This window comes from Lonchura striata, chromosome 1 (genome assembly GCF_046129695.1).
Source record: "Lonchura striata isolate bLonStr1 chromosome 1, bLonStr1.mat, whole genome shotgun sequence".
In the NCBI taxonomy this organism is placed as follows: domain Eukaryota; kingdom Metazoa; phylum Chordata; class Aves; order Passeriformes; family Estrildidae; genus Lonchura; species Lonchura striata.
Window position 1 is genome coordinate 4737664 of NC_134603.1, and position 20492 is coordinate 4758155.

At 38.4% G+C, this 20492-nt stretch overlaps 1 protein-coding gene across 1 annotated transcript in view; it reads right to left on the bottom strand.

Moving 5' to 3' along the window:
• DENND3 (DENN domain containing 3) overlaps window positions 1-20492 on the bottom strand; it is a 31565-nt gene that overhangs the window by 7275 nt on the left and 3798 nt on the right. The window contains exons 2-17 of the mRNA XM_021550384.3: window positions 18124-18397; window positions 17460-17575; window positions 16807-16946; window positions 11448-11559; window positions 10182-10301; window positions 9078-9296; window positions 8655-8776; window positions 8061-8216; window positions 6105-6201; window positions 4718-4821; window positions 4256-4437; window positions 3163-3684; window positions 2055-2317; window positions 1393-1563; window positions 832-961; window positions 260-367 (exon numbers count right to left, since the gene is read on the bottom strand). Of these exons, the coding sequence (XP_021406059.2) occupies window positions 260-367; window positions 832-961; window positions 1393-1563; window positions 2055-2317; window positions 3163-3684; window positions 4256-4437; window positions 4718-4821; window positions 6105-6201; window positions 8061-8216; window positions 8655-8776; window positions 9078-9296; window positions 10182-10301; window positions 11448-11559; window positions 16807-16946; window positions 17460-17575; window positions 18124-18397 (2836 nt within the window). The remainder of the gene's footprint in view (window positions 1-259; window positions 368-831; window positions 962-1392; window positions 1564-2054; window positions 2318-3162; window positions 3685-4255; window positions 4438-4717; window positions 4822-6104; window positions 6202-8060; window positions 8217-8654; window positions 8777-9077; window positions 9297-10181; window positions 10302-11447; window positions 11560-16806; window positions 16947-17459; window positions 17576-18123; window positions 18398-20492) is intronic.

Consider the following 20492-nt stretch of genomic DNA (forward strand, 5'->3'; position numbering starts at 1 on the left):
CACAGAATTGAAGTCTGTGATAAGGCACATGTGCAGAGAAAGGCAAATTAAGACAGTGAAAACTATGCCTTGGAGTATCTTAACATGCAACATTACTGCTCTTTTAAAATTATTTTTCTGGTTTAGTATTCAACACACAACCAATCCATGTCAGAATGAGAACGCATCAGGCAGGCATAATACCAGGAGTTATAAGATAATGTACTTTATAGGCTAATTAAAGCTGGGCTAACCTAAAGAGAGCAACACATCACCTTACCTGGAGTATAAAGCAAGACGTCTATTGCCTGTGGAAATGTCTCACCAGCTGAGGGATTGATCTTGTGCTTTAGTGTCTCTGAAGTTGTTTTGGGGACCATCATAGGCACTAAAATAGATTTTTAGAAGGTAACGAAGTGCACATTTAAGCCTGAAACAGAACTCCAATTTTTATGAGATAGCAATTCTACACCATTCATTCACATTTCTCACTTTTCTTTTCCTCTAGCTTTAGCTGAGAACCCAAACATCATTTGTATGAATTCTGGTAGCAGAGACATCCACCACCCAAGGAGTCTAAAAAACCAAGACAAAACCACAGCATCCAAGATGGAGACAGAAGCAAAAGCACGGAGACAGAAGCAAAAACCAAAACCAAACCAAACAAAGGGAAAAAAAAAAAAACAAACCTAAACTTTCTACTTACTATTAAATAAATTGCATGTGTGGAAGTGTAATCAGGCTAATGTCTTTTTGTATTTCTACAAGTAGCCAGTTTGAAAACATACACACTGGAAGAGCAGAAAGAGATGATGCAACACCAGCAGGCTTTGTAGCATTACCGTGACTGACCTTCATTTTTCATCCTGTCAAAGTAAGACAGTTTAGAGGCTGCATAGATGCTTTTGGAGGACTGCAAGGCACCAACCACAGCATCCATCAGGAGAACATTTGTCAGTGCTTGCTGGATATACTGAGGATCCTAAAGACAGAAGTCTTACTGTAATTCATCTATTGCTCATTACTTACTCTTACAAAACACCATGCTCAAAATCACAACACAAGCCATGCGTAGCACAAGCACCAGGCACTTGCTGCCCTGCAGCACAATTCCTGCCACTTGCTGGCAGACCCCACTCCCACATCCCATGTTCCAAGGCAGGCCTTGGAGCAGGGAGTCAGAAGCCAGTGTTATTACAGGAATACTTCAGATCGGACACAACCTTGATACAGGATATGCAAACAAAACCTTATGAAAAGACACAGCAGACAAAGGATGGATACCCATTTCCAAGCTGGATCTTTCTTCAAGGGAGAGAAGCACCATGAAGTTCTAAGATTAGTCCATGAATTATTTAGATCAGAGACAGCATATTCTTCATATTATTTGGTTACAAATTCCCATATTTATACCTTGTGATCATACGCCATTTTCTTTCCAGCCCACATTTCTTTCACTATCAGGTACCAGAGATCACACTCAGTTTTAAGGTTGGCTTCAAATACTTCTTTTTTAGTTAATGTTTTAATCCTCAGAGTAGGTATTCTCAAAAGAAGGAAAGCTACAGTTGTGCTCTTAACATCCTGAAAAGACACAGGAAACAGAAAACAAAGAGAATGTACCCAAATAACAGATGATTCAGCACTCAGCCCACAGGGCAGCTTTGTCTAATTACAGCTAATTATTTCAGTTGTCCATACACCCAGTTAAGCAGAGCTGGACTTATGAAAATAAGTTTAAACATCATCATAGAGCCTTGGCTCCCCAGTGGATATAAACTGACCCACCGATACATTAGTCACATGAGCACATTTAATGCTCATGTTATTAAACTGATCTACTCCATATCCTATGTGCTGCACCCTGCAGATTTCTCTGAGTATATAACCTCTTGATTTTCAGTCATGAAAGTTTTGGTCCAAACCCCCAGAATTTTACCTAACCACTCACACAGTAACTTCCACTGTTTCCTACTCTCTTTACTGAAACTCAAAGTTGAGAGCCAGCTCACTCTGGAGTAGGGGCCATAACCTATATCCACAGGCATGCCAGAGGACAGGAAGCTGATGCTCACCTCTATATCCCTGAAAGCAGCAATTGGGACATAGCCAGGACGGCCTCCTTCAGTCAGCAGAAACAAGCGCTTCTGGGTCAGAGCTATTTTCCCTACACCATAGTTGGTTTTAACTGAGCAGGATAACTTGTAGACACATTCATTTTTATCTAGATGCTCAATTACTGCTGGTGGCAGATTCACCTCTTGAGCTTCTGCTTCAGTTTCTTTCCAGTAGTTGTAGAAATCCCTGAATGTTTCAGGATCAATTTGTTTCTGCTGTCCTAAAAAATTTTTAAAACCCCTTTCATGTGAGAAACTATTAGAGATTTGTACAGGAACATGAGTTTAGAAAGACAGTAACTGTCAAATTGTGCCTCTTTATTGTGCATATAAGTATAGACATTTATGGCACATGTCCCCATCCCAAGGTTATCTCAGACACTATCCTGAGATACCTCCCACAAAGGTACAACCACCCTTCACTGAGTAAAATGTGTAACTAAAGTCACTCCAGCTCCACTTAAACATACCATAATAGTAAAAAAAGTGAGTTAAGAATGGGAAGAAATTAGAGAAGACTCCATATAAATTCTGTAATCAGTCAATAGGTTAAACCTGTCTTCTCCCCCATAGGATCATCTGCTGGGTAAGAATCATACTCTAGGCACACTGAGTCATTATTTCAAGCTGGCTCTTACTGGGAATTAGAGCTTGATAAGGATTTGAATTAATATATTGCTTTAAATGTATTTTTGCAGTCAAATATTACAACCAGCAATTCTCATACTTTAACCTCTGATAATTCTAATAGAGTGAGAATCACTAATTGTGATTCTTCTTTAAGCTGTTAATGTGAGTCCTGCAAGAGTGCTGGCAGTGGGTAAAGGACACCCAGGAGGGGTCTCTCTGTTTGGCAGGGGACCCTGGACAAGTCAGTGGAACCCTCCTCCATGCAGCAGCTGCTCAGCGAAGGGTTTCCACAACAGAACACTTACAGACTGGCCAGACACTCAGCTCTCCCAGGGCACTGACAGACCAACCAACACTAAGAGTTTGAGTAAATCTCCCTTTTCCATGTGACAAAGCTAAATAAGAATCAAAAAAACCCCAACAACCTTATACTCACCTACTGTCAGAGCATCAAATAACCGGTGGATGGTGTCTATATCTCTGACAATCCCAGACTCCTGAATTCTCTTTACAAAATCATCCAGCTGCATGTGTGTTTTTGGCAATTCAAAATGTTTTACGTGGTCATCGATTTTCAGAACTTCCCTTTGTTTTTCCATCACTCGACTTATCAGCCTCTTGAGCTCAGGTTTGCGGTCTGCCTGCAAGCGCTCCGAGCGAGGCAGGGTCTCCACTATTTTTCTTACAAGATCAGTAGGAAAAATTCTTAAGTCTGTTTTTTCTAGGTTCTGAAAGTCAGCAAGTGCATTTAGTAGTTTCCCTTGCATCAAGCTAACAAGGCCACGGAGGTAGAAGTACCTTGCCAGCAACACGGAGTTCTCTGGGGGTAAGGTACTGATAGCTTTGCTGAGGTGGTTGAAGAAATCTGTGTAGTAGGAGTGAACACACTGGAACATCAGAGGAAAGTGAATTTCAGGGATTTTGAACGTGGTGATGGATTTGGAGGGTGTTCTTATAGCTAGAAACAAACACCAAGAGAGTACATTGATCAGGGAAAGGAGTAGAAGTGTAAGTATCTTCACAGTCAGTAATACTACAAACAACAAACAGAATCTCCATCACAGCAACAAGCAATTACAAGAAACAAGAAGAATTACAGCTGTGCTAGGGACACAGATTTCTGGATCTATTGTCCCTATTGTGAGAATATTCCCTAATCAGTTTTGGAAAAGTTAAAGAAAAAAGGGGGGAAAAAAGCCCTTATGGAGTTCTTTCTAAACCGTGATAAGCTTAAGCCCGTGTTTAAATTAAAGGTAGTAGAGAACTGGGCATAAGGTGGGTGAGGACTCAGAAATCAATTATCCAGTATCAATCCCACTGGGACCACTCACTCTTTTGTAGTCCAGCAAAACTTCCAGCAGGCTACAGACTGACTTCACAAGCCAGGGGAAGCACAGAAAAGCCCCAGCTCAAAGTGACTCAGCCCATCATTTCTTCTCAGCAGCTGACAGTGTTTCTGTGACAATTACTCAGTGATGTCACCCCAAAAGACAACAGAAGAGTCTTTGTCCATTACAATCATCCCTTACCAACACCCCTTTCCACTTTTCGAAGTGAGGAGTTCCTTGTGGGGCCCTGGGGCAGTTGGATGTCCTGCAGGTTGGGCATGCTGATCACCATGCGCCGGCTGGCCTTGCGTGCGGCGCTCATTCGCTTGGAAGCCATTTTCTCTATTGTCAGCCTTCTGGGGGTGGGAAACATCAAATCTAACCTGAGGAAAATAAAACCAACACATTACTAGTTTCAGAACTCACACATACACACTGAATTGCTGCCTGTTTTTTTTTTTTCTTTTTTGCATTAAATCTACAATTTCAACAGCCATCTGTTCATGTAAATCTTTTACAATAATCATAATTAAATGAGAGTTAGCAAATAATCATAATCTTATTTATAGATGATCTGATCGCATACCAAGAGAGTCAAAAGGACTTTTATCACTGATACAAACAGAAGATTCAAAACCAGAATAAGAAATGAGAGAACCCTACCTGTCCTCTTCAGACTGAGTACTCAAGTCAAGCCGAGCAAAAGCATCCATCTTTCTGTTCAGACGAGCTTTAAGGAAAGAGTGAAACATGTAGGTCTCTAAAACCTGTGAGACATAAAGGAGTTAACTGTGGATCATTTATAAGTTTACATTTTTATTAGCATGTCTTGCTCATTTTTATTACCTTTATACATGCACAACTGAAACCTTCCAATTTAGCAATTACAAAAATAAAAAAGATTGAAAGCTTCAAGAGAAAACTAATTAAGTTTCCATTCACTTCTGTACTTTGATGATATTTGCTTAGTGGCAAACAGTAATCTCAAAAAGCCCTCCAAGAGGTGAAACCAAACAAAAATGAGAAATACTGAGCAAAACAAAGCTACAAGTTTAGTATTATCTTTTCTACTTAAACCAAGTACTTAAACCAAACAACAATATCGTCTGTGGTTTGGAATAAGAATTTGGAGCGTTAACATTCGGTCATCATACTCATATTGAAAAGACAATCATCTTTTCTTCTGGTAACCCCCAAAACTGGGGGCTACCCTGCTCACATAATTATTGTGGTGTCATCCAGAAATAACTTCCTAAAAAGGTCAAATTGCTAATTTTAGGATAGAGGACACAACAAAAAATGCCAAGTGTGAATTTAAAAGAGGGAAAGCCACCACCTCTCATCACTGCACAGTTAAACAAGATCAAATATGGGATTTGAGGCAATACAACATGTCTGTTATATAAATGTTCAAACGCCTCTTACTAATCCACTTGCAATGTACAATATAAAACAGCATCTCCAAAAGCATTAGGATTCCCAGGTTCCAATATTTCTCCAGTAGGTGGCATATTTTGCTAGCAATTGTATGTCCAGGACATTCCAAATCTTAGTCCTTTCTAGTGGATTTTTTTGAGTTTTCTTAATTCCAGACACCACTAGTAACTACTCCATAGTGTGCTATTTTCTAAGATTCACTTGAAAGCAAACCTACCACTTCACTATTTGGTATTTAAGGGAGTCAGTTGCTTCTTAAATATGTACATCCAAGTTTTAAACTAATATTAAATTTCAATTAATAAAATTGCCACTATTTCATTTATAGCATTAGAAATTACTGCTGAAAATATTTTAATTATTTCTATTAATCTGAAATCCTGGTCAAAAGAGTTCCAGTCAATTTCTTTCCTGAGGATATATTAAGATTTTCCTTTCAGTCTGTTTTTAAGAATGTTTGCACACTGCAACAACTTTCCATTGGAAGCTTTATCCAACAAACACTGTTTATGCTGTAGAATTCATTGCTTTGTTACCTTTAAATTTCCAGATATTGGCATTAATCCTAAAATAGAGATTTATTAATAGCAGATAAGCACAGCACTGAATTTACCTTTTTGTAGAATGGCTGGTCTCCGATTGCCCTTGTTTTCAGAAATTCTTCACTGTTAAACACTCTGTGTTCATAATTTAGATGGTCTTTTACCTCCCTGGAGACATAAATAAAGAAATAGATAAATCTGCTTGGAGATTTGTAAGCAAGTTGTACTTTTGCAAGAGCAGCAGCCCATTGGTATTACTAGGAATATTCTGCAGCATCAGAAGACAAAATAAAAATGTGCTGCAGTATTACAGTATTAGAAGGCAAACTCAGTTTTAATGAACAAGTCTGTGTTACTGAATCATGGAAAAAAGAATTCAAATTCTTACAAGTAAGGTAGCCTATCTGCTGCCAAACTCACATATACTCTGTAAGATTTAGTAAACCATGAAGGAGAATCTGTGTAAATCATGACTTAGGCTCCAATCCTGGAATTCCATTTACATACACAGGTCCTGAATCACACACAACCCATTGAAGCACAAAAGACAACTGCACCTATCCTGGGCAATTAGAAAGATGTGACCTGACCTCACACTGTCCCATCACATTGCATCTGTAAGAGGCACATGAAAAACAGGGCTCTTACTACATCTTGTTAATAGTTTATCCAACCATATGGGGTCAGGAAAAGGTATGGTCAATAAAAGTACATAGTTCTATGTAATTCTATATAATTTAGCACTGTCTGCTTTAAACATGGAACCTTCACACACACAAAATCACTACAATGCTTTGCTGAAGACAGAACAACTGGCAGCACAACAACGGAGAGTTACTTTCCTTTACTCCTGGCAGAGTTAGGAGGTAGAAGAAACAAGGCTGAAAAAAAGAACAAAGAAAAAGTTTGAAGGAAAGGAGAAAGAAAGCAAAAGAATCAACCCCTTTGTGATACACATTATCTCTTAGACAGCAAAGCATCTGTTCATTTTCTGCAGCCAAATGTTTAATGCATCAAAGAGTTCAAGCTGTTATAAGCAAAAATGCATTTCTCCTCATCTTTGTCTGGAATTATTGTTGCCAAACACTGAAATCCACAAAATCCCACCGTGGAAATAAATGCATTTCAGATTCCCTAATCAGCTATCTGTAAAGGCTGTTCTATTCCCCACACCCAGCAGCTAGTGCCCTTCTTGGAGGATCCAGACACCTGCAGGAGCTCTCCTTAAACTGATCCAATAACAAGCATCTGGACTCCCTGCAGGAGCACTCCTTAAACTGATCCAATAACAAGCATCTGGACTCTGTAAATTAACCCAGCTCCTTCTGACTGAAAGTGTCAAGGAGAATTCCTGTGAGCAATCCAGTAGCTGATCCAAAGGGAAGAAGCACCTCCAGCAAGAGGCCACATCATTGTAAAAATGCCAAACACAGCCAATACCCCACATTCCTTATCATAGAATTATGGAATACCCTGAGTGGGAAGGGATCTACAAGGATCCAGCTCCTGGCCAATTGTCCCTTCTTGTGCCAACACTTTGCCCTTAAGCTTAAACAGCTCCTCTCCCTCCCTCATTCTCAGGTGGTGCTGATACTCTTCAGGCATCTCATCCATTCTCAGTCCAAACACACCCAGGTGTGCTGAACTCTTGTTCCTGCTTTCAGCTCTTCTACCCTGTCCTGGTCTGAATTTATGTGCCTCTAACAAGAGGGACCAAGACTTGACTGATATCCCTGCTGGGCCCTAAGCTTTTCCAAGGACTACACTTCTCTTCCTGAAATCTTCCTACAAAAGACAAGCTCAAAACCAGAAGAGTTTTATGTAAGATATTCTAGCAATGTATATAAACATCAAAACATCAATTTGACTCATATTCCATCAGGCTACAGGACCTCCTCATATTCCCTAACAAAACCTTAGCCCTACAAAATATCTATAAAGAAAAAATGAGAATATTTTCACCGATGCTTAAAATGTCTTAACCAGTACCACATGCTGTTCTAATAGAAAATACTACACCCACTTACCTGAAGATATTAACAATTAACTGCAACATGGTTTGCTGCACCTCCATGTTCAGTTTCTGCTGCCAAGCCCTCCTGCGGGTTTGGAGCTCACCAAGGTCTGTGCTGGCTCGGAGATGGCAGAGCTCCAGATCAAAGTGCAGCTGCAGACCCTCCACTCTATACACAGAAGAAAACTATTAACTTACATCCTAACACAAACAATTTTTTTATACCTTTTAAAAAAAAAGCAATTTAGGCCCATGCATCTGACAGCTAGAAAAGTGCCAGATTGATTTACAAGTGCTGACAAGCTAACAAGATTCCAGGGAGCCCCACTCAATTAAATCAGAGTGCACTCAGTCTTCTTTGTAAAGTTCAGAGTATAATCTGCATCAATAATAACAAAGAAACAACCATTCCAGCTGTTGCAAAATAATTTGGCGATTATGACTGCTTCAAGCCACTTCTATACTAATGAATTGAAATTTTCAATTTGCCCTTTTTTAAAATACAGTGGGGTTTATATTAATGAAATAATATTAAAATAATAAATAATACAAAATAAAAAACTTGGAGCATCAAGTATGGTTTAGACACATCGCAAGATCTTGTCACCTTTTTATGAAAGTTTCTGCTGCTTGTGCTGGAACATCTGGAATATCAAGTTCCTCTTCAACCATTTTTGAATATGAAATATCTCCATTATCTATATTAATTAGAATTAAATCTTCACCTTCCTTTAAACAAAAGAAAATAGAATGACTGTACATTTATTGTAAAAATATTTACTTCTTATTTACATACTTCTCAGATAATTAATTTCATCAAGGAGGTAAACCAGAAAAGGACTGAAATTTTTTCCACATGTAGAAAATTGTACAGATAACTAAACAATTACATTCAAGAAAAATAAAATCAATTGCCTTAATAGGTGCTAATCCCAGTACATAAATACTTAGTAATCTAATATGCCTCAATATGGAAGGGGACAAATGCACTACAAGTAAAAATCAAGAGTGGCTATGGTTTAAAACATACCATGCTCACTTCATCAAAATGATCAGTATGACATCCCATGAGGAAAGATGTTGGAGCCATCACAAAATCCAGCATTTGCCGCGACAGAATGGGCACAAAAGTGTGCTGCCACTGAAGGGGATGAAGGTACAACATAAAGCATTCAGCAATGAGTGTCAGCAGAGCCCAGTCAGAAGAGAAGAAAACGATTCTCTGCTCAGTCAAAATACAGGTCATAATCTGGAAAACAAACCCAGAATGTTAAATATTTGCAAAGAGGTATCTAGAACACACTAGAAATGCAAATGTTTCATCTGTTTGCAAGAGTCAACCTCAAAATTCTCATTCTTAGTAGCTACCTTACAGATTTATAAAATGAAATAATGCCCATTTCAAGATGCATCAGCTGCACCATTTAGGATTTGAGATACTTTTATTCATAACATCCATGTGTAAGCAAAACCCAAAAACAATAAGGCAGAACTGCCAACTCTCGTGGATTGAGGTTTCTCAGAGAAAGTGGCTCAGATGATACTGATGACGTTAAGCAACCTAACTTAACTTCACAGGTGGCCTTTGATCAGGGAATTGGATCAGGAAACCTACAAAGGACACTCCAGCTAATATTATTGTAAGGTTCTGTGGAGCACTGAAAAAAATTCTTTGCAAATAGCTTTTTGTATTTCCACACCATTCACACCTTTTTTGTATGAGAGTGCCAATTGTCATCAATCCTTCCACCAGGTCCCTTTCTTAAACATTAAAAGAATTATTATAAATCTTGTAGAAATGTATGTAGTGAAAATTCAAAATAAAATCTGTCAATTGGCTTGGGAAATTATATTTTAAAATAGATTCTTAAGAAATTTAACACCTATTTCTAGACCACAGGCAAAGAAATGTAATCCAAATCTAATCTGTAACCTTAATCTAATCAGGTCTATCAATAACAAGATATCTTAAGAAGTATAATTTTTCCATAGCTCTAATATTCAGAACTAAGACTACTCTGAATTCCTGGGTTTATAAAGTTTTTTGAGTAAATAAACATCTTGATTTTTTCCTAAACTACAAATTACCAATACTGCCAATCTCTAAACATTTAAAAGTATGAGTTAGTTTTACCTGCAGCACCTGCTCTGGCTTAAAACACAGCAATGGAAGATGGAGATCCAAGTCAATAATTGGACTGTCCGGATCCTCTCGTGAAGGAATTATTATTTGAAGTGGTTTCATATGAAATACCTGTAACAATAGATGTTTCTGTTTACTCCTTAATGAGAATGTTCCCACAGCACATTTAATTCAGGATTTCAGTTCCAACTACAAAATACTAATTTGAATTGAGAGCAAGAAGACAGGTATTTGCATACTGTAGAAAAGTAAAATAAGAGAGGGAAATATTAAAAGACGTAAGGAGTAGTTTGAAAGACTAATATGAACTTGTCTCCTCTCATTCTCATAGAGAGTTTGGCTAGTAATTTTTTTTAAAAAAATATCTTTTAACATAATTAAACTTACTTTATTATAAACAAAATAATTGAATTCATATTTGTAGATACAACTGGGAAATCAAAACTATTGATAAAATTCATACAGGAAACAGAAAAAACATAACAAAATAAGTGAGCATAGATTGTCATGCTAAGAAAATAAAATAAGCCAAAAGGAATGAGGTCTCTCAGTGTTTCAGATACTTCAGCTCAAATCTCTGGGGCTCAGGTCCTGCACATGCTGCACATTTCAGCACTCACAGCTGGTTTAGCCAATCACTCAGATATTTTCCAGCTATGCTGTTTTTCCTCCCCTCCTAACCCCTCATCCCAGGGTCAAGGAAACCAGCCAAGGAGAAGCCCTTGGCTGAAGTTCTGCTTCCCTAGAAGTCACTGCAGTAGAAAACAGAGTGTGTGCTGAAATCACTGACCCAGCTGACATCTGGCTGGATTTGGGAAGGGTCAGAAAGAAACAAATACACAGCACTGAATACAAATGTTGATGTGAGTTTCCCCTCTCAGCTTGGTTTTATCCAGGCAGCAGCCAACTCCACATTTCATCCACTGCACACTGTTCTGCTGCTCCCAGACCTGTCCAGGCATCATGTCAGACCACAAATAGTTGGCATGAGCCAAAGCCTTCCCAGAGAAGTTTTGAAAAATAAAGAACATGACTGGTATGCCAGCACTCCAGCCTGAACCCTGGTCACACTGTTATTTTCTCTACTAATAATGCATGGCCTGATTTTTAAAGCACAGGTATTGACAACAGTTTCACATGACCAAGTAATCTCTAACCTGACACTCATGAATGTCACCCAGTTTATTGAAAACAGCATCTTAGTATCTTAGAAGACATAATGTTAAAATCATTATGAAATTAAGGAGGAATAATTACCAAGTGGAGTGATCCTGGTGGCGGGCTGGGGATTAAAAACAGCTTTGCTGCAAATTCTTTTATGTACTCCTCGACATCTAAATCCCTCAAAGGTCGTAGCTGCTCTAGTAAGCTGTAATTAAATGATAGGAAATAGGACTTATCAATAGTAACATGCAAACACAAAAAACCCTTTCTGCTGATAATCTAGAAAAAATTATTAGGAGTAATGAAGTTATTCTTTCAGCTAATTAATTTCTAATGTATTAGATACTTGAGCAGCTTCATTAAATTTTAATGATGCAGAGTTTTTTTGTACTGCCATGCATGAAATACTGTTGCATTATGTCCATCAGAGGACATAGCACAGTGGTTTGATGGCCAAAGGAAACCACATGTGAGGTGAGATAGTGAGGTGTAGCTACAGCAAGTGTCTTCTAGAGACTGCTTGAGGAACCAACATCCACAGCTGCAACACTCGGTGCTCCTCCCATCCCAAGCCTCAGACACCAGCTCTGAGATGAAAAACAGCACCAGAGGAAAAAGAGAGGTTGTAGACCCGAGTTTGACTGCAGAGGAGTGTGAAGCAAAACCCGTATTTAGCATAAGGCTTAGGCCTCTATGGACACTGCTCTTTGCTGTCATTCCTGCCCACACAAAGAATAAGAACATTTATGCAAACCTGCTAAATGTTTCTGTTTTATACGCTATTACCCTAACAAAGGTCATATGGTTTATATTATACACCAAATAAATTCTGGAACATTTAAACATACACCCAATCAAGGCTGAAAACTATTAACTCCCACAGCATTTCTGAAATGTAACAATTACCAAGTTAGATATTTGTGGTCACAAAGGCTGTTTTGTTCAATAGAAGATTCACTTGTAAGCTTATAGCAAAAACCCCAAATATTTACAAACTCAGAAATCTAGGCCTGCAAATCTATATATAGAGAAACTAGGAACAGAGTATGGTTGTCTTCTCCCTGAAGGTTTTACTTCAGTTTGCAGCTTTACTGGTTTCCTGCAGAAGAACACTTGCTCTTCAGGAAGAAAGCAACTGAATAGGTTAAGAGATATATAATGATCCAGCACATCATATTTGTGTACAGCATTTAGATGTCAGGAAAAAAAAAATATTCTGTCATATATTACTGCCCTTTGAAATGAAATATTTAAATTCACTATTTTCCTATTTGAAGGAAGCCCTGGGTTGTTACATAAATACTCCCAAAAAGTCCATCAGCTCTTTAGAGGTGCAGAGAAAGGGGAATTTAAGAATTATCAAAGAAAACCAGACAGCTGAACCATCCATTTAAACAAATACTCTGTCACATTTAGTGATGCGTCAGATTTAGCCAAACAGAGTAAGCAGACCAGCCTTTTTTTTTCTGTTTCCTTTGAGCCAAAAAGCTCTTATCAAGAAGTAAATGTCACAACAGACACAACATGACAGAGAAAGCAGCAGATGTACAGAGAGGACAGTCAGAGCTCCCTATTCAGGACATGGTGCCCCATTAATGCAGCCTAACAGCAGCTGACAGCTCTGCACTGCAGATGTCTGCAGAAATAAATGAAGTAATCTCTGAAACACTCAAGTGGAGAGCTAAGGAGTTTATGAACCTTTCATTACTGCTATTAACTGTCCACAGACAGGTGTTTCAGAAAGCAAGAGCAGCTCAGAATAGGCCCTTTGTACTGCCTCAGAGCTGGGAGCCATTTGCACACTCCCACCTTTTCTCAAGGCAGCTGAAAGGACGAGTACACAGGTTGGAAGATTTACTGTTTGAATGGAGCCTATTCATTCATCCAAGACAGGAGTTCATCCAGGAGATTACTGCCAGGAATATTTCACTTTTCATGCAGTATAACAGATGGAGGTAATACTACATGTGCGAAGTGCCAAAACCTCTCAAGTTAAACCAAACCACTTCAAAATAGGTAAAATAATCCAACAGCCAGCATGCTGTGAAACCATTTAGGTGCACATCTGCTTGCTCTGGGGAAAGGCAGACACACCCCACATAAAATGTTCTGGATTTGGAAGCACTGAGTGCTAGCAATATGGAAATTAGTTATAAAATTAATGGCACAGAATACAAAGACCTTCATTACTATGATGACAGCTTGCAGATTCCCTAGCAGTTCAAAGCACCTGCATGGATTTATATCTTGATATTGCCTGTGCATCTCAGCTTGGTTTAGTTTTCAGTTGTGATTTCTACTCTGCCACTTGAAAAAGTTCAGGAACCTGAATTTATTTAGGAATACTTACTTTAAAAAATACTTTTGATGATTATTCTGACTGAAAACAAGTACCACCTCACCTATAAGCAATTCTGTGCACTTAGGTACTGAAGAAAATAATCTATGCACAGAATTCTGGAGGAAAAATAAACTTTTTGCAGCAAAAAATCCTGAATGGAAGCAGAACCCCTTTAGACGCTACTTCAACATCAGATCTTCAGGAGCAACAGCATTCCTGCACTAGTTATTACAATGAAAGGGCTACACACTATAAATAGGTGGTTTGAGGTCCACCAGCAAGTGCTTTCAGAACTCCTCACTGGAGAATGATTAATCAGTGGAAGCATCCTGCAAAACAGCTCTGCAGCATACCAAGGATACAAGTGTGCTGTTGAAGGTGTTATTATTTGTTAAATATAAGAGGCACTGCTACCTGAGTACATTCAAGCAACAAAAACACTTAATTAGATTATTAACCCACTGGCCACCTGACGACACACAGTAACTCCCTTTCTGATTTACAGAAAGACAATGTCAGTTTGTAATCTTCCAAAAAGAACATCTCCAGCTCTACAGAGATATTTTGTACACTCAAAATCTCATAGAGGTCTTGGCTGCAATTGTTTATGTTGCATTCAGAACAGCCACACACCCCAGCAGATATTTCATGCCATATGGAAACATTTCAGTAGTACAACCAAAATAAGGAAAACCAGTACTGCTCCACCCCTTCCTTTCCCTCCACCCTAGTGTATTCTGGCACAGTGAAACACTCTTTCTAAAAAAAAACCAAGACACTAAAACCAGAAGGGTAGACATTCTGAAATGAGCCATTAAATACTATAAAGAAAAAGGAAATAAAAAAAAAAATTAATGGAAACCTAATCAGTTGAGTTTCCAGCACCGTGGGAAATGCCATCACCAAATTCAGCTCTTCACTAGCATTCCCCACCCCCTCCAGTTACACACACTCCCATCTCACAGATGTAACAGCAAAAAGGGGAAGAGTGTGTGAAAAATTGCAGCTGTGTGAAAAATTCCCCAGTTAAAAGACCAAGACAACACACAAGACTGACATGGAAGGTTATTGTCCTGTTGAACTTCCCTATAATTATCACATATTTACAAATCACTTTAAGCTCAGATTGTACAGTACTGATCAACTGAACTCCTCTCAGAAACCAGTACAGACTCAAAAGAGAAAAGCCATCTGTGGACATCAATGCTTTAAATAGGAGCCAAACCCTACTATATGTGATTAAGGCAGAGATGTTTAATGATAATGTTTAAATAATTATTAAAATACCCACCCAGAGGCAGAAGCAGATCTAGAGGGTTAATTCTACCTGGTTACTGTCACTAAATAGATACAAGAACTAGAGACACTTTTACAACATCTGGAATTTTCCATGGCTGTCCTGAAGATTTTCCTACTTCTCCCTCAGTGGACTCTTTTAAAAGCCATTTGCCATTTGACTGCTTCTCCCAGCTCAGAGATGTCTCACTTCAGAGAAGAAATTACTCACTTATGATTACTCTACATAAACCACTGATGGGTACTGTAACTGTCTAGCTGAATCCATTTCCCACCCAGCTGATGTGAGGTGAACCCTCTCACAGGCTGAGCTCACACTAGAAAAGCAGCAGGAATCCCACTATAAAAGCTGGATGGAAACAGTAGCCACAGCTGTAGTCACAGCTGGAAGAGTTCCACATGCAGATTAGCAGTGATTTGAGATTTGAGACTTATGAAAAGCAGCAATGAATCAGTTCCTGCAATACCAAGTGCTGATGTAATGCACTTAAATATAAAGGAGGGGGGAGTGATCTGGGCAGGAAAGGAGAAAGGAAAACAAACATTTCCTTCTTATTTCACTGAACATTTATTTTGATTTCACCCTGGCCTGTGTACACCCTGTTTCCATCATGTTGAAGTGCCTTGTCCACATTAAACCCCTTCACTAATGCTTTTTAAATGACAGAGCAGAGGTACATGCCCTTAAAAGGGCTACCAGAGTGACTAATTTCTGATCTCACAGCCTTTTTGAGGCAATGTCTAAAATGCCCAGGAGGAAGGCACTGCTTTGCTCCTCCAGGGCTCTCTTCATGCAGCCCAGGGAAAGCCAGTCAGTGCTCCAAGAAGATCTAAATCCACAGCACAGAGAAGAAGAGGTGCATGGGCTGGGGAAATGAGTGCTCAGGGCTCATTTGGGCTGGAGCCAGGTTAGGGGCTGGGGATGCACCTCAGCTGGTACCCAGGGGGTGCTCCCTTGCTCATCTGCTCGGGATACGAGCACCAGCAGAGCAAAGGGAAAGACTCAAGCTCCAACCTAAAACCCCAGCATCTTTCAGCAAGAAGCAAATACCTGCAGCTGGATTCAGATTTGACTCTAGAAATCTTGACTGAAATTTAGTGAAGAAAACCTCTTCTACCTTTGGACAACAGGTCTGCAAGTGGAGATACCCAGTAATGTCCAATGTACCCAAGGCAGATCCCTGATGTGAGAAGGTTTTAATCCAAAATAGATCTTAACAATTTAACAATAAAGTAACCTCAAAATAAGATAAATTACTTAATAACATGTTCACTTACCTTTTACATTATCTACACTGCAGAGTATTTGACTGTTTCTATGTTTCAGTGTATCCTAAGAATTTCTCTCCTAGTTCTACAACATCTAAGTAACCACTCTACTTCCTCAAGTGACTTGGATTATTTCCCTAATGTGTCATTAACTGCTTATTAATACATATATTCATGTTCTTATGACATTTGTTTGGTTCATTATAAAAAGCTTTTTGTGCTTTGAAAGCAATTTTCATAAGAGTGAAAAAAACCACTCCAAAAAAAGTCAATAATATCTGTAAAATATCCATTCCCTACACATTAGCAAAAACCCCCCAAGAAAATTAAGACAACATCATAGCTAATACCCTTGGTATACAGAATTTGCACTTACTGTCTGGGCAACATTGACATAGCATTTCTTCTTTTCCTCTCCCACAAAACCTAAACATAAACTAACCACTGCTTTAGCATCACACAGCTCTCCTCACCACATCAATCAAATTCAGGTATTAAAAACCTGCAATCATTTCCAGCAGAAACACACAGGGAAGCAAATCTTACCAAGAGAGACAATCCTTGAGGGCACTAAAATATGGGTATCTGGATATAACACAAACAGCACAGGGTACAAAACAGAGAGGCACCTTCCCAGTCATCGCAGATTCCCAATGGCCCTGCCCATTCGAGGAGGTGGAGCCATCCTGCAAGAAAACTGCACATTAATGACTTTATGTTAATAATGAATTTATGGCTGATATTTTCTTGAGAACCTTAGAGATGTGATATCCAATTCCCTCTATATTTCAAAGGGATTTTGATGTCTATCCCCTTTACGTCTTCAGAAAAATGTCAGCCCACAAGACTTCAGCAATGTGTATTAAAAAGAATTTCAGCACAAAATGTATTTAGAAAGAACATTTTCCATTGTTTAGAAAGAACAATCTTTACCAAAAAAAAACATCCAAGGGATAAATTCTGCTCCTAAATATCCAAATCTCCTAAATTAAATCAGTAACAGTTTTTCCTAATGCAGTGTGTTCTAAAGTGCTTCATTTAAAGTGGCAATATAAAAGTACGATTTGTCCTGTACTCCTCCTAACATAAAAACACACCTGTTAACTAATTTGATAAACTGAATCCCACACTTTTCTCCAATTGTTTTGCTTTTATATATTTTAATATGTTTCAACAGAAGAATGAGTTAAATAACTTACTTGCATAGACTGGTAGTACTGTGCAACAACACCATATGTTCTGTTACCACAGACATCAGTGAAGACCAGGAAATGGATGTGGTCTTCTTTTGATTCAGAAGTTACATAAAGTCCTCCTGAAATGAAGCCAGCAACTATATCTTTAATTATATATTTAACTACAGTTGTGTGAAAGACAATTCATGACAAATACTGCACATTGCTACTTCATTTCAAGAGAAATGCTTCATTTTAAAGGATTAAAATGTAATATACAGACCACTTGAACTAAAGGTTGTTAGAGAGATTGTAAGCTGCATATTACTGAAGAGGCAAAAATGAAATTATTCTGCATTTTCAGAGACAAAATACAATAAATGGGTTTAAATTACTTTTTTTCCCCAAAGACATTAAAAAGGTCTGCAATAACAACAGGCATATTAAAATTTCTCCAATTAAACCTGGAGAAAATATTCACTACTTCAGGTATATCAAAATGCCAAATGAAAGGTGAGAGAGTACTCACCCATTTTGGGGTGAAAAATAATTTTTCAAGTGTGTGCATGTTTGTATTTCACTCAAACCAAGATTTACCAGCATGGGCTAAAAAATAAGGGCTGAGCTATGGGTCAAGAAATATTTACATTAAAGCAGTTCTCAACAAGAAGTGTGAACCCTCATGTACCTGGGAAGCAGAGCTGTGGCAAAGCAATAAGGTCAATGTCCTTTGGAACTGTCACATCTTCTGTGTCAGGTGCTTTCTGCTCCCCATTGAGGCTCTTGACATTTTCAACCTTGGGTCTCTCTTTTTTCTTTCGGAAGGATCGGCGTTTGCTTTTATTCAAGTTATTACCAGCATTAATCATCTGAACATCATCTCTGCTGATAAACGGAGGCACAAATACAGAAAGAACTTCTGGATCAAGGGGAGGAAGATTTTTGAGTTTTCTTTGAGTGCCCTATAGAAAAAAAACAACAACACTAAGTTGACACTCATCCTGATAGGTGGGTTTTTTCATAATTTTTAACCCTAGTTTTCTTCTGACCCTAAAATTGTGGGTTTCAAATATTTTACTGCTTCCTAAATAATTGATTTTTCCTTTTAAGTTTTTTTTTTATATATGTTAATGCGAGGAAAATGGGCATTTTTAGCAGGCAAGGAATCCTTCATCATTCAAAATGTCCCATATTAGTATTATGCCTTTGGCAAAAGAAATTAACAGATATCAAATACCATATTTCCTCCTTTTCAGTGTTAAGATATACTTAAACTATATCTAAAACAAACACTGTCAATAAAAAAAATCAGGCAATAATAAAAGCAAAGAAAGAGAAACATCTGAGCCTCTTAGATAAGTCTTTGTTTGACTTCAGGAAAAGCTTCCTTTCAACTCAGAATAAATAATGTGCACCAAAAAAAAAAAAAAAATCCAAAACCCTTAAAAAACACAAACACAGACTTTTACAAGGCAATGCTTAACTTTATAAGGCAATTAACAAGGCACAATCAAAAACTACAATCATTGTTACAATAAACAAAACTTTAAGACACTTTAAGCCATGAGAATCCCTCCATACACTGATGACTTGCTGGAACAGGCATCCCAAGAACAAAGCAGCTTTGCAAAGTATGACTGGCCTGAAAGCACTCACTGCCCTGCAATGAAAAGCTGTGGAGGAAGTGATCAGAGAGATTTCCTCATACTGGGAAGCACTTTTTGTATTCTTAACCATACAGTTGAGCCAAGTAGCTGCATTTCCAATTACTTCATTGCAACTTCAATTCTTCCTGCAAGGCTGAAAAAACAAGCAAAAGCTTTGTTTAACCAACAGATATTCGGAAACAGGAAAGGCGAGCCCCCACTCGGTAAAAAGTTGTTTTGTTTTTAACTTTTTGCAAACATCTTCAAAGTCAGAGGAGGTGAAGCACACATGATGCTTTTATCACCAGATATGATGCAAGATGCTCCTTGAGAACCAGGTCTGGCCTCACCCATAATTTCCTTTTTTTTTTTTTTTTTAATAGCTACAACATAGAAAGCTCTGTTACCAATCTTCCACTGTCCAGGTTTTGAGACAGAAGTCTCAGCTCTTACATCCCAGCAGATATGTCCTCTAACAGTTTTCTTTTCCACATTTGAGCATCACAGAAAAAATGTAAAGAATGCTTTATGACATGCTAGTTATGGTCTCTTAAATTCCATAAACTACACTATTTATAACAGGATATTCCAAAGAAACTTCACTAAAAATAAGAAGTGAAAAAACACACTTCTAATGAACAAAGAGCCTGAACTAAAAGTAAATTGATGTGGAAAATAAAAGTTCAGGTAAGTATCCAATGGGATAGTCAAAAGATAGCAATGACTTTAAAAAGCACATCACAAATTGGGGTACTGAGTGCCACATCCTCACATGCTAAGAACTTAAAGTGTCTTTTCCTTAGCTGGCAGTTGACAAAGGCAATGAAGAAACTGGAAACACAGATACATTCACCATGATCACCCTCAAATTAGCATGCAGCTAAACATTTCAGGAGGAAATTAAGAATTAAGGCTCAGCCCTGAGGCTGTTATGCAAGAAAAACACAGACATACTCCAACAGCAGCATTCTCAGCTTGGCAGATTTGCCCTGCTGAGGTTTGCACACAGAGTTGCTTTGACAGGGCAATCCCTGACTTACACTGAGGCATCTCTGTGCTCCAAAGTGCTGGAGGGCAGCCAGCAATTTAATGGCTTCACAGCCTAACAGTTCCTGAAATGGCAGATCCTTGATGTCTTGAACTACTACAGAGACATTAAACACCATTTTTCCCCACAGAACAGCATTGTCAGCACTGTCACTGACCCACTGACTTAGTCTCCAGCATTTGAGTCAGCTCATATTAATGTCTTGGCCAAAGTCACTTTTTTACTCCTTGAGTTCAGGGATAGTGAATAGGCAGCAACAGAACAACATTCACTTGTTTCTCTGTTCTTTGAACATTTTATCTTTTCTTCTGCTACTGTTACTTCTTCACTTTGAAATACTTCCCTTTTGTAGATTCTTGCTAC